We start from the raw sequence: 13,677 nt of genomic DNA, 5'->3' as shown, positions 1-13,677 counted from the left end.
ACTTCTTAGAAGCCTTAATCATTATTGTCTCATCAAGGTCAACTCTTGGGATGACTTCACTTGCAACCTTCCTAACTTTCTTAGACTTCTTAGAAGTTTTAGTCATTATTGTCTCATCGAGGTCAACTCTAGGGATGACTTCCTTTGCAACTTTGATTAAACTCTTAGATTTATGGTTAGTTCAATAATTATATGAAACTTTAAAGTAAAATATTGCTCTATATCCATCATAAGAAAAATATCCATCCTTTGCCTTCCATTGACCCTCCTAATTTAAAAGGTGGTGGAGCTTGAATGTCATATTCAAATCCGTCTCAAGACCCACCTCAAAATCGCAGCTCCTTACGATGTTCAGTCCAAGACTTATGGTATTGGAGGACTCCAAATAACACCTTCTTCCTTTAGCTTTTTGTTTTGTCGATGATTAGTCCGGTGAAGAACAACCTCACTCTGATACCACTTGTTAAGACTCATACGAGCTAGAAGGGGTAAATAGCTCTGACTTTGATTGCTTCATCTTGATCATGTGCTTATCATTTGAATGCGCAGCAAAAAACTTGAATTAAACTCAATGTCACATGCATAATACTAAGATTTTACTTGATTCATCACTTCCCAAGGTGATTACTCCAAGGTCTAGTCCTAGCGATCTATCACTACTAAACCTTCTTCTTCTTGAAAATATATCAGATGTGGAGAAGTTTTTTACAATAAGTTTTCACAAAATACAACAAGAATATGAAATATAAAAATAAATATACAAAAGTAAACTACTTTACAAGATTCATGCTTTAGATACTTTCTTGTTGCTTGGAATTATCTTTTGATGACCTAGAAATACAATAGTATTTTGTACTCAAACCTTCAAGAATCAGTTGCTTTAAATCATCTTGAAACCCTTTTTTTATAAGCTGTTGCTCAGGCTAATTAACTGTCTATTAGTCGACTGATCATACCCATCAATTGATTGATTCATTGTAGATTTGCATGTTGCTTTGACCTATTAACTCAACAGTTCCATCTACCTCATCATCAATCGACCGCCCAATAATTTTTTATCTAACATTAATATTATTATATTTTAGTGTGATAAGTCATATATATCACATAAATTATATCTTTTAATTAATTTTATATATTCGATGATAATCTTTACTATATATACAATTTTATTTATTAAATAAATTATATTTTTTGATAGATTTATTATTAGATATATCATATAAATCAAATAATTTTTATAAACTCAATATTGAATGAATAAAATAATAAAATAAGATTAATAAGTAATTAGGATAGTTAAATAAAATTAATAAATTTAATGACTAAAGAGAGATTAGTTCATTATCAAAGAATTCAAGGTAAATAGATGGTAAAATTAACTTTTATATAAATGTAGAATAGTCTCATGTTAGATAATTAAAGGTAAATAGATTATAAAATTAGCTTAGAAAGATAGAATAAATTAATTAATATTGAACTACAACACTAATATTATTAAAATATTATTAAACAAAAAATTAAAATTAAACAATTTAAATAAAATTAAAAAATTAAATTTTTTATTGAGGTCCAACTCTTAACTGACTTGTCTTAGGCGGGTCGATTATCGATCAAACTCGTTAAACTGAGTCAAAGGATAATTAGTCTGTTGATTCTGGTGAAGTTCTTGGTTGAGTCTAATTTGAACCTAACCCATGGGAAGGTCTACCCATGAGTGTAATGGTGCTGGTTTGAAGCGTATTGATATTTGTAAGATATTTATAAGGTTATTAGTAAATTTTAATCAAAATTCACTCATGATGACACATCAGAAATATTTCAAACTAAATTTATTATATCCTTTACATATATATATTTCATAATCTAACAGCAAATTTTTAAAATTGACATAATTTATGGATACTTTAAGATTTGTTAATGGTCCTAACAATCGACTGATGAGTTATTGATAGTCGATTGTAAATAAAAAATTGAGTATAATAAATTTAAAAATTTATTAAGAATCGATTGATGAACTTGACTGTATATATCAGTCAATGATAATGGAGCATATTTAGAAACGATTATATTGATAAATATTAAATTTTAAGTATTATAAAAAATTATGTATGCAATTCGGTAACTTACTGAAATATATTTTAAGTCAATTTCAGTGACAAGGATGTCTACGGCTCTCGCTCTTGGAAAAGTTTGTTGAACTCCACTAGGGAATTTTATATCTTAGCAAAACAATATTAATAATAATTAAATAAGTTAATACACAAATATCTTTATATATTTATATTTACATATAATATAGATTTTTAGAAGATTTCATGCCTATTCTAATTTTTCCCCAAAGTAATCAGTATTCAACCTTCATTTCAATTTTATCTAATCCCAATTAAAAAATTAATACAGCGATGTTTGAATATTCTGCCATGTCAGCGATATATGACATGCAAATATTTTTGCCAGTCAGTTAGAACCAAATTCACAATTAATTCAATTAATAATTATCTTTAGAAAAAATGGAATCTGCCATCTTAGCCTATAATTCATGTTCAATGTTACCATTAATGTTACTCTTAATCATAATTATGAGATTGTATATTATAAATCCTTATTAATAATTGTTATATTGGTTTCTGTTAAAAACAGGGCTGGATTGTTCAATTCTACCTATTAACTCCGAAATTAATTGAATTGATTTCGACTGATTCAATCACAAAAAGACTTTCAGAAACACAATTTAATTCGCTGAAGCTTTCATGGCATTGAATTTCGAATTAGTTTTTTTTTGTGTGTTCTTATTGTTTTGATATTCCTCTGGAGGAAAAAGAAATTTATTTTCCCTAAGCCATGTACAAAGTCAGTCGTGTTAATAATTGAATCCAGTAATTCAATATTGGGCCCCAGCTATCAGTTGAGACGTCATTATCATTCATGACTTTACAGTTGAGCTTATCCGATCCTTATAATATAGAATAGCTAATCTTGCGATAGTTTTATTCAAAGTATTTTAGTAATAATAATTTTAATCAAATTGTCATAAAAATATTAAAATAAGAATATTTTAAAGATGAAAAATTAGGACATCATTTTTAACGATAATAAAAATATGAGACGCGCTTTGCCTTAATTTAATTACCCTCCAACATTAATTTATACAGGAAAATGAAAAGCCCTCCCATAACTAACACACATGGATCTATCTCAATTATCAACCATAACCATACCATTGATAATTAACGAGTGTATTATTGGTGCGACTCAAGGAGAGAGAGAGAGAGAGAGACGTAGTAAAGTGAAATAAGCAAGCACTAAGCTCCACACCGACACATTCAGTACTGGAAGAAGGAACGAACGTAACCAAGCAGTCTCAGCGGGTCATGCCTTGGGGCGGCGGCGGCGGCGGCATAGTCGCCATGTGCCCCTGCCTTTCCATGTTCGCATGCCAACCTGCACAAATCCATCAAAGCCAATTAATCTCATCGATCGATCGATCGATCGATCGACACAACGTCTTCCAAACAAATTAAACAATGAATCGATTGTGCCTATGTCCATGTCGAAGCCGCGGCGGCTGAGCTCGCGGTACATCTGGCAGAGAGAGCAGGACTCGCAGCAGCAGTGGACGAGGCAGTCGTTGCAGGGAGCCTCGCGCAGCCCGAACTGCGCTCGCAGCTTGCCGCGGTAGCAGCAGGAGTAGCAGCAGGCGCCGCACCCCGTCACGAACAGTAGCAGCGCGTACAACGCCCCACTCGCCCCGCACGCTGTAAATTAATCGTAGTAATTTATTTCAGTTACAATTATATATAATTCAAGCATATAGAAGTAGATCATCGTCGGATCGATCGGTTGGAGCTGATTACAGGTGGATCCTCTGTCGACGATCTCGGCGATTCGGCCAAACGTGATGCAGGGGCAGAGACAGGTGATGCAGCCTGCGAGTTAAGAAATATGTCCAAATTGGTCGAGAAATCATGGAATTGAGCGATAGGTCCGCGATTAGAGAAGTGGGAAATAGATGTACAGTTGCTGGGGTTGGCGCAGCAGTCGCAGAGGCCGGTGGACCACGGACCGATCGTGGGCTGATGAGTTTGGACTTGGAAAGTGCCCGGCGGCGCTGTCACCGGGACGCCCGTCGACGGCGGTGGGACACCGTAGTAGGGGGCGGTAGCCGGCGGCGGCGGCGGGGCATTGTAGTAGGGCTCTTGCTTGGAGGGATACATGATGAGGATAAGCAGGGAAAGGGAAGAACGAGAGTAGTTTTATGCTTGCCGCTGAATTGTAAAGTAAACGCCTTGGGTCAAGAACCCAGGGGTGGACAGAAGAAACAAGAGATTTTTGACTGAATTACATATTTAAAAAATATATATATATATATAATGCTAAATTAAGTTGACTAGTAAATTTAATGATTCATTAAGTTATTTTAGATTTGCCGAATTAAGTTGTTTAAGAAATATAATGTTTAATTAAGTTTTTAAACTTAATTTGAGATTACAAGGGCAATGAATGAAATGGAAACTTTCGGCTTCAAATTAATTTTGAGATTAGAGTTTGAAAAATTGGAGAAAACGATAGTGTTGCAAAGTATGTTATAAAAGTTGTTTTTTATAGTGGATCAAATGGATATGAATGATGAAAGTTTGTATGATTTTCTTATTATTCAAAAGATAATTCATTCTATTTTTAGAAAAATATTTTAGTATTTTTATTGTTATTGAGAAAAAATTTTAAAAGCATGATTTTTGGATATTCTACGAGGTGTTTTAAAACCCCATGAAGTGAATATTAACTTCATGTTTCCCTATCACAACAAAGTTTTTGCAGGAGATTGTGGTTTATCCAATGGCGAAAGGGGCAAAATTTTCAAGGGATAGGGTGATTCAAACTCTTGCACAAGAGGAATAAATAATCTGTTGAGAATCGAACCGCCAAACAAATAAATAAATTACTTGTATTATACCCACATTAAAAATATTACAATACTTTTGTGGATCACCCACGAGGAAGAAAAAGAACAACTCACAATTTAACTCACAAATTTATTTTTTGATTGATGAATGAATGAATGAATAAAAACTACTAGCAGGGAGAGTATTTATAGTACTCACCATGCAATTTACACCGTTCAATAAAAATAAATCTTAACCGTAGAAAAGTCTCATTCTTATCTATTGAATGAGAGATACACTTTCTACCATACATTTATTTCTATCTCTTACCAAGTCGTCATCCATATCCATTAGATAGGAAAATTATTTCTATCTATAAGATTAGAAAAATATTCCTATCCATAAAATTTATCTTATCCATTGATGGGTTGGGGTTGATCCTCAACACTCCCCCTCAACACCAACCCTTTGTACTGTGCCGAGTTGATCACGAAACTTTATACCTCTTGATTGACCTATCTGGACGACACTTTATTTTGTAAACCCATTTGTAAGAAATGAGTTTCACATCTCTTGATTTTGGTATGAGATCCCAAGTTTGATTTTGCTGCAGTGCATCAATCTCTTCTTTCATTGCTGTCACCCACTTAGAACTTTATGATGGTTCTTCAAATGTCTCAGGCTTTATTGCTTCTTCAACTATGGCTGCATTTGCATATTTTGGATTTGACCTTCGTGTTCTTATTGACCTTCGAAGTTGAGATTGAGGAGTTAATTCTTCCATTTCACTAGGTCTCTCTTTTTCATTTGGTTGTTGATATATGCCGGTTCGCCAAGGACTCTGAGTCACTCTTCGCTCAATATCATTGTCATTTGGGTCTCGTGATTCATCTGAACTTGATTGAAGTTGAACTACATGCTCCCCCATCTTTTGTTGTAACTTATCTTCAAAGTCTTTAGATTCTGGCAACACCTTCTTCTCTGAGGTCCACCAAGAAGATGTTTCATCGAACACTACATTTTGATAAGCTTATCTAACCTTTTACACAAGGATTAATAAGCATGGAATCTTTCCTAAGATCAAATATATAATACAGAGATACCTAATATCCATCAGGTCACTCAATTTACCAAAATATCAGATGCATTCAAAATCGAGAACAAACAATTAGAACAAAAAACAATTAAAAGTACAATAATCTTAAGAAGTGTCTTATTTTCCACTTGAGGCTTTCTGAAGCACCTAGAAGTACTCAAATCAAACTCAAGTCTCTACTCATCTTCCGATTCATCAACTCCTCCCGTTGCTTTGCCAGCGGTTCCAAAAATCCCCCACCGCCAAACTGTTCTGCAGTCAATCCGATCTCCTCGTAACCAGAAGCAGTTGCAGAAGCAGTGCTGCATCGCATCTCCACGGCCTCGCCCCTCCTAGCACTATCGAGATTCAACCTTAGCTGGGCCACTCGTCTCTCATCCTCCTGATGCCAAAAGGGCACGGGTAGATTCCGAAAGAACTGCTGCACAACTTCGTTGATACCCGCACCCAACTCAACGCCAGCCTGACCAAGGCGGTTGCTGATGTCAAGGATGGCTGATACACCATCCGCGACGACAGCCGAGGGCGAGATTACAGGGTCGCTTGCTTTTGTTGGGGGGAGGCCAGGGAAAGGCAGGGGGAGCGATATGCGATAGGAGGAGGTCGTTGAAACCCTAGGCAAGGCAATCCGCGAGGTCAAGGCCATGGCGCTACATGTCCTCCCACGCCTCGAACGATCTCTCCACGAACATGAGTTGAGGCCATCGATCCTTTTGCTCCTACAATTTCTGGCGAAGGAAGCGATCAGACCTGCGCAGATTTTTAGGGTTTGGAACGGGTGCGACGTAGGGAGGATGGTGTCCAACGACGAGGCAGAATCATCTCACTGCGCTGGGATCGGGGCGAGAAGCAGAAGGTGGCTAGAGGGATCGGGAGAAGAGGAGAGGCACGAGGAGTAAAATGTGCGTGACGAAATACTCAAAGTAGGTCGCGTACCGCACAAAAAGAAGCACTAATAAGAAATCCTTTACGACAATATTTTTTAAAAAATCATTATTTTTCACCCCAATAAATGCGCTATTAGACAACACTTTCGGAAAGTATGTTATCTTTGATCGAAAAAAGTGCTAATAGACAACGCTTTCTGAATAACGTTATCTTTGATCTTTAAAAGACAACGTTTTTGACTAAAAATGTTGTTAAATAAAAAAAGATAACACTTTTGACAAAAAAATATTGTCGTTCTAGCATTGTGTATTAGGTTTTTTCTAGTAGTGTATGTATACCTTCTAAAAGATGCAACAAATTCATGCCTTGTCATATAAGCTGTTTAGGGTTTAAGTTTTATAAACTGTTTAGGTAAGCTATTTAGGGTTGTATATTAATCTGAATTTGATTATGATGTGGTAAGATAGCCTATAGTAATCTGAATTTGGTTATATATGATGGTTGTTTAGGATTAAATTTTGATTATCATTGTCCATGGTTATAGTTCATTATCATTTTTCATAAAATTTAGCAGGTATTCTTGAGAAATTACTTTTGAAATACCTATTCTTGTCAAGATAATCAAGATCTTCCCATATTAAAAACCAACATGTTAAACCAAGTTGAATGAGATCATAGAAGTGATACCAATTCAAGGTTGAAACTATACATGTAAAACCAATTCAAGGAACAGTTTTTCCATGTCAATTTAAATAGTGTGCTAATACAAGCCATTTATAGCATACTTGTTCCAATCATAGATTGAAACTAGTACCGTTAACAAAATTTTAAAGCTACCTCAAATCATGTGGTCTTAGAATCCAAAGCATGTGGATATAGGTTAATAAGCCTATCGGTTATTAGGTTTTTGGATAAGTTAGATATAATACATATCTTTGCTCCAACTTGAGGGTATCTGTTTTGCTAGACTAAATTAAATTTATGGGACCTACACCTTATCTTCTCTACTTATAGAGTTTCTATTCTATAATATTATTTTGTAGATTTAGTTATGTCTGACCAGGCAGCAACACCCAGTGGTCGGACTGTGTTGCGAGTTGTTGGAGGGTGGTAAGTATTGGTGTTATTAGTACTTTTTAATTCATAAATTTTTTTATGACATATGTTTAATATTTATATGTTTTATAATGCAGTTTTATGTCAGTTGTCACAAACTTGCAGCATACATATTTAGTAAGTTTCACGAGCGAGTATGTCGTTCAGGACATACTTGGAGGCATGTCGACAAGGGCATGCGAACCTTTTACTACGATGAGTTTTTGGTAAGTCATTTTATCACCAATGAACTTGTTTTTTTGTTTCTACTAATTGACTTTTTTCCTGCAAAAAAAGTGTACTTGTGAACCAGAGCACGAGCAGAAATTTAAAGAAATCTAGAATGTTGCTTGTGCCAAATTGTACAAAGACCTTCTTACAAATGCAGAAAAAGAGCACCAGACCATCTTTCATTCCAGCTGACATTTGAGATGCATGGCGAGCCATCTGGGCTGCAGAAAGATGGCAGGCAAATTCAGCGACAACTCGATCCAACAGAAACATCGAGCTGGCTGGCCCTAGCACCGGATTCACAAAGCATACAACTTGATCCCGTTCCATTATGGAGCATACCTTGGACTTGGTAAGTTTATAATTAATATATTTGTATTAGAATTATTTAATTAGTAATAATTTAATTTTGATTTAATTGTATTTTTAAATTTTCAGGAGCACGAGTTACAATGCTCTCCTACTTGTTGGGAGATTTTTACGAAGACATACAAGTCCAAGGATGATACATTTATCGATCCTCACTCGCAAGCATTAGACGTAAGATAATAAATTTTAAATTTATTTAACATTTTAGTATTGTAATTATTTTTTCTAATCCTAATATTTATATTAATTTATTTTTAAACAGGCTGAAATGTCTACTAGAGTTGTACAGGCATCTGCGCCTGTTGTTGAGGGAGGTGAGAGGCAGGATCTCTCAACCGACCAGTTGAATGAGATATACTATGATGTGGTCGGTGGGAGGAAGAAGAGCTCCACCCTCTACGGTCTAAGGTCTCAGGCGAGAGTCATATATGATCGTGTGATGACCGCTAGAGCCAAGGGTCGTCCAGCGGATCATCTTCTACGATAGAAACCCTACAACAAGAAAATTAAGAATTAAAGAATCGACTCTCCGCATTAGAAGCTTCGCAGATGGAATACCAGTAGTGGGCGCGATAGATGAAGGACTTCATGGATGCCATGGGTCCGACGCCGCAGCGCCCACATGGTTGGACTGAAGATGTGGAGACTTAGGACCCTAATGCCCCTGATGAGTAGCTGTCTGCGACGTATGTTAATATTTCTATTACTTCTAATTGATTTTTAGTTATGACTTGTAAACATGCACTTTCCAAATACCTTGCTTGTTGTCATTAATTTATTACTAACCTATCTTATTATCTTTTTTTTTGTAGGATTGGATATTTTAGCTCGGTTAATTTAGATATTTTTTCTAGATGTGATTGTATTTAAACATTTGATACAATATCATTGTATTAAGATATTTGTATTCAGATATTTGTATTGTTATTTTGGGATATTTGTATATATTATCGATGTGGTTGTATTCAGATATTTATTCGTGTACTGATTATATTATTGTGTTGTAGATTGTTTTGTGTTGTATTTTGTTTTATTATTGTTGATGAAATTGTAAATAGGGAATTTAGATAAATAAAAAAATTAAAAACTATAAATATTAGCGATGGAATATTAAATTTCTATCGCTAATTAGCAACAAAAATTTAATATTCCGTCGCTAATTCTCAACAGAAATTTTTTCCCGGTGGCTCTTTTACCGACTGAAATAGCGACAGAAATTAAATTTCTGTCGCAACATTTAGCAACAAATATTTAATTTCTGTTGCCATTAGTCACAAAATTTAATTTTCGCGACGGAAATTAAATTTCCATCGCTAATGGCGACGGAAATTAAATATTCATTGCTAAGATGATGCCAGCGACCAAAAAAACGACGGGAATATTCCGTCACTAACCAGCTGTAGAGATGGAATAGCGATGGAAAATTCCGTCGCTAAAGTTGGTTATTTTTGTAGTGTTGTTAAACAGCCAAACAAAACAGTCAATTTCTCATCACTTAGAAAATCGCAACCAAAAATAATTATTTGATGACAATGATATATTAACCTACAAATGATGCAAAAATCAACTCATATTTATTGGTGTTATATATTATATCAAATGTAACTACATCACCAAATATATTGTATGCCCTCCTTGATATATGATTCATCCAAAAACATATACTAAATATGCTATTTGAATCAGTCTAGTAATAAAAAAAAAGTTAAATTCTTCTTTTCTCATATGTAAATAACTCGATCAGTGTTTTGTAATATCCTTTTTCATCCTTTAGCTCTTTCTCAAAATTTTTAATATCTTTTTCTTTGCTAACCTACATGCTTAGGCCCTCCATACTCTATCTCCAATAGTCACATTTATTGATAAGTTGATACATTGACAAGTTGATACATTGACCTCTGAAAATTATTGAGTCAATGCTTTCTTTGTTGTTGAAACACTATGATGTAAACATAGCAAAAACACCTTTAAAAGAGTCAAGAGTGGATGATTATGACTTCCCATGAAGTTAGTGACAACTCAATTAGTCCAATTTATTTTTGACTTACAATAAGTTCTGACTTTGCCATGTGTTCTTTCTTTTTTTTTTTTTCATTGATCACCTTTTTTTGTTTATTTCACTATATTTCATCTGCATGCCCTTCTTTAAAGTAAACAAATTATTTTCAGACAACTTCATTTGTCCTCTTATTTCTCTTGCTTATTCTTGAGCTAAATCAGACTTCTCGTGTATATTGATTATAGAATGAAAATGTCTCCTCTAATGATGCAAAGTTCATCTCAATTTTTGACTTTCAATCATCAGTGACTTGAGGAATGTATAGTTGATCATCACCGTCATTTTGTTCCATTGTTGGGGAATATCAAATTCAGATAAAGTTAAGCTCTCCACATCTTCATATAGCCACAAAAACATTCTAAATCAAATAGACATAAAAGGGATAAATCAATCTTGTATAAACTATAGATTAACGTATATACATCTAAGAAAATTGAACACTAGAGTATTAGATTAGATATTAGTATCAATAACTATGATGATTGTCAAATTGAGTTCTCACAAGTAAATATTGTTTTTCAAGTAAACATTGTTGTTTAGTTCAGTTACTGCCGCCATGATCCGACCTCAGCCTCAATTAAATGAAGAATTTGGATCATCGTTGTGATTTGTTACAGAGAGGTGCACAACATGAGTGCACAAAGTCGTTGCTGATTTCCGACTGAAGGTTGACGCCAATAATAAAACCTCACACAATCGATTGATAATTAACCTCACACAACACGAGTGCATGAAGTTATGTTGTAAAAGACCTCTGAACACTGCTTTCTCAACCCGCCTCTTCCTTCTTCCTCCCTCCCCTACCCGACGAGACATCGAACGGCATGCAATGTCTCAGTGCTGTGTGAGTTTATAAAGGAGAAGACAAGACAACATTTATTGTAATCTTGTTGCTTTGATCTCGAAGTACTTGTTAAATTTTAGAATTAGGCATTTCCTCGAACCACAACTAACAAATGCTATAAAATTAATTGATATATGAAAGTCGGACCATGCATATTGCATATTCAGAGTCAATGGAAGCCAAACTAATAATAAATTGATTTCCTTACTACGATCTCAATCTCATCCTGTGGATTTGCTCGGCTATAATTGCAACATAGCGTCTTTGTTAGACATCAACAATTGCTCTGCTCACTTCTTTTGACTGAATGCAATACAATTGACGAATAATAGGATTTAAATTAAACTAGAATTCTAACTTTAAAAACATCCATCTATATATTATTAAAACCAGGGGTTTAGGGACTAGTGTGAGACCAAATGGAGTGAAAAGTTATATTCTAATATTTGGATAGACAATTACATGTGAAATAACTTTTTTTTAATAAATTATTTATTTTATTTCATGTATGAAGTGTTTATTTCTAAGTTAGAAAATTTTGAATTCCTAAGTAACCTCTCTGGCAGAGCTTGTATTACAAGCATCTTCCCGTTGAGTTTGACCATTAAAAAAAATCCATCAATCAGCATGCTAGCTCTCTTTGAATACAGTGGGCAGCCCTTAATCATAAGATGTATACGCGTTAACTAATTAATGTATTTATGCTTAAAGTGTTTGACCGATACATCGGCCGTCCTGTCAGCAGCTTCCTCATCCACTTCCACCTCGGCGCAATTAATTTTACGCGTTCGAATAACATCCATCCATCTCTCCCTCGCGGCCTAGCTAGCATCATCTATAAATACAGACCATATAGCATGCACATTCTTCACCCAGCAATTAATTATCAAGTATAATTAAATACGTTCGACCTTGCTATTGTACTCGATCGATCGAGTTAATTCTGAGTTGAGAGCTAAGAATGCATTTCCCCAGCTCAAAGTTGGATGACTCTGCACCTGCAGGACCAGCGCCGGTGATCGGGTTCCCGGTCGAAACCCGGCAGGTGTGGTCGACAGGCCTCTGCGATTGCACGGATGACTGCGGCAACTGTAAGTTGATGGGTTCTATTATCTATCTCAATCGCAATATGATCGATGAGCTTAATTAATTATTTGGATCGATGTTTCATGCTGCAGGCTGCATGACCTGTTGGTGCCCCTGCGTCACTTTTGGTCGGATTGCAGAGATCGCAGACGGCGGCTCAACCTGTAAGCCAACTAGTTAGTTTTGAGATATACTTCACGAATTCCAAAGCTTAATTAATTATTAATTAATTAATTAGCATTGATGAAATGAATACGTACGATATATAATTAATGCAGCATGTGGAGCCAGCGGGGCGCTGTACACTCTGATCGCGGCAGTGAGCGGGTGCCAGTGGATATACTCGTGGTTTTACAGATCAAAGCTGAGGGCGCAGTACAATTTGCCGGAGTCGCCGTGCTGCGACTGCTGCGTCCATTTCTGCTGCGAATCCTGCGCCCTGTGCCAGGAATACCGAGAGCTCAAGGCCCGTGGCTTCGACATGACCATCGGTAAGCTTAATTAGCTTAGCTTGCTTGCCTTGGAATATGTATATCATCGTTAATTATATATATATACATTTACTATATCGACACATTCTATCGTCTCGGATTTTCAGAAGCATAGGTCTCAGGCCTTTAATTTAATTGATGAATTAATCAATACAATGGATGCAGGGTGGAATCTTAACATGGAAAGAAGGCAGCAGGCAGGTGGAATGGTTGGAATGACTACGCGACCACCAGCGATGCAAGATGGTATGATGCGATAAGAATACAATCGACACAAAGCAGCAGCTAATTATATATAATTAATTCGCATCCACGCCATAATTAATTAATAATAATTTGGTGCTTTCTTTAATTTAACTACATGTTTGTTTAATTTCTCTATGTAATGTGTGTTGCAAGGATATGCTACATATAACATATATATAAATATGTTCAAGATCGTTGGTGTGAGTTCTGCAGTCCAAATCATCTAATTTTTGAACTTATCATGAGTTAGAATGGCATCTATCCAACTAATATCACTTGAGGAATATGTAAAAATTGACATGCTCATCAATTTTTAATTGAATGTATGTAATTCCAGACATCCACATAAACAATAACAAAGATGCCGCTTTATCAAAAAAAAAAAA

General features: G+C 35.3%; 2 protein-coding genes across 2 annotated transcripts; one reads left to right on the top strand and one right to left on the bottom strand.

Annotated features, from left to right (window-relative positions):
- Positions 1–3,114: 3,114 nt before the first annotated feature.
- LOC141814572 (cell number regulator 2-like) lies at positions 3,115–4,279 on the bottom strand. Its single transcript, XM_074702513.1, has 4 exons — positions 4,019–4,279; positions 3,858–3,929; positions 3,543–3,758; positions 3,115–3,444 (listed from the first exon to the last, which is right to left on the bottom strand). Exons 1-4 carry the CDS (start codon positions 4,215–4,217, stop codon positions 3,365–3,367), a joined length of 567 nt encoding a protein of 188 aa, XP_074558614.1. The 5' UTR covers positions 4,218–4,279; the 3' UTR covers positions 3,115–3,364.
- An 8,074-nt stretch (positions 4,280–12,353) lies between these two features.
- On the top strand, positions 12,354–13,484 carry LOC141814815 (cell number regulator 10-like). Its single transcript, XM_074702764.1, has 4 exons — positions 12,354–12,559; positions 12,647–12,718; positions 12,833–13,045; positions 13,211–13,484. The coding sequence occupies exons 1-4, from the start codon at positions 12,430–12,432 to the stop codon at positions 13,303–13,305; spliced, it is 510 nt and encodes a 169-aa protein (XP_074558865.1). The 5' UTR covers positions 12,354–12,429; the 3' UTR covers positions 13,306–13,484.
- Positions 13,485–13,677: the final 193 nt, after the last annotated feature.

This window comes from Curcuma longa, chromosome 21 (assembly GCF_044706935.1).
Source record: "Curcuma longa cultivar G26 ecotype Majalengka, Jawa Barat chromosome 21, ITB_CL_G26_1.1, whole genome shotgun sequence".
NCBI classification, from domain to species: Eukaryota; Viridiplantae; Streptophyta; class Magnoliopsida; order Zingiberales; family Zingiberaceae; genus Curcuma; species Curcuma longa.
This window is presented reverse-complemented; position numbering and strand designations above follow the sequence as displayed.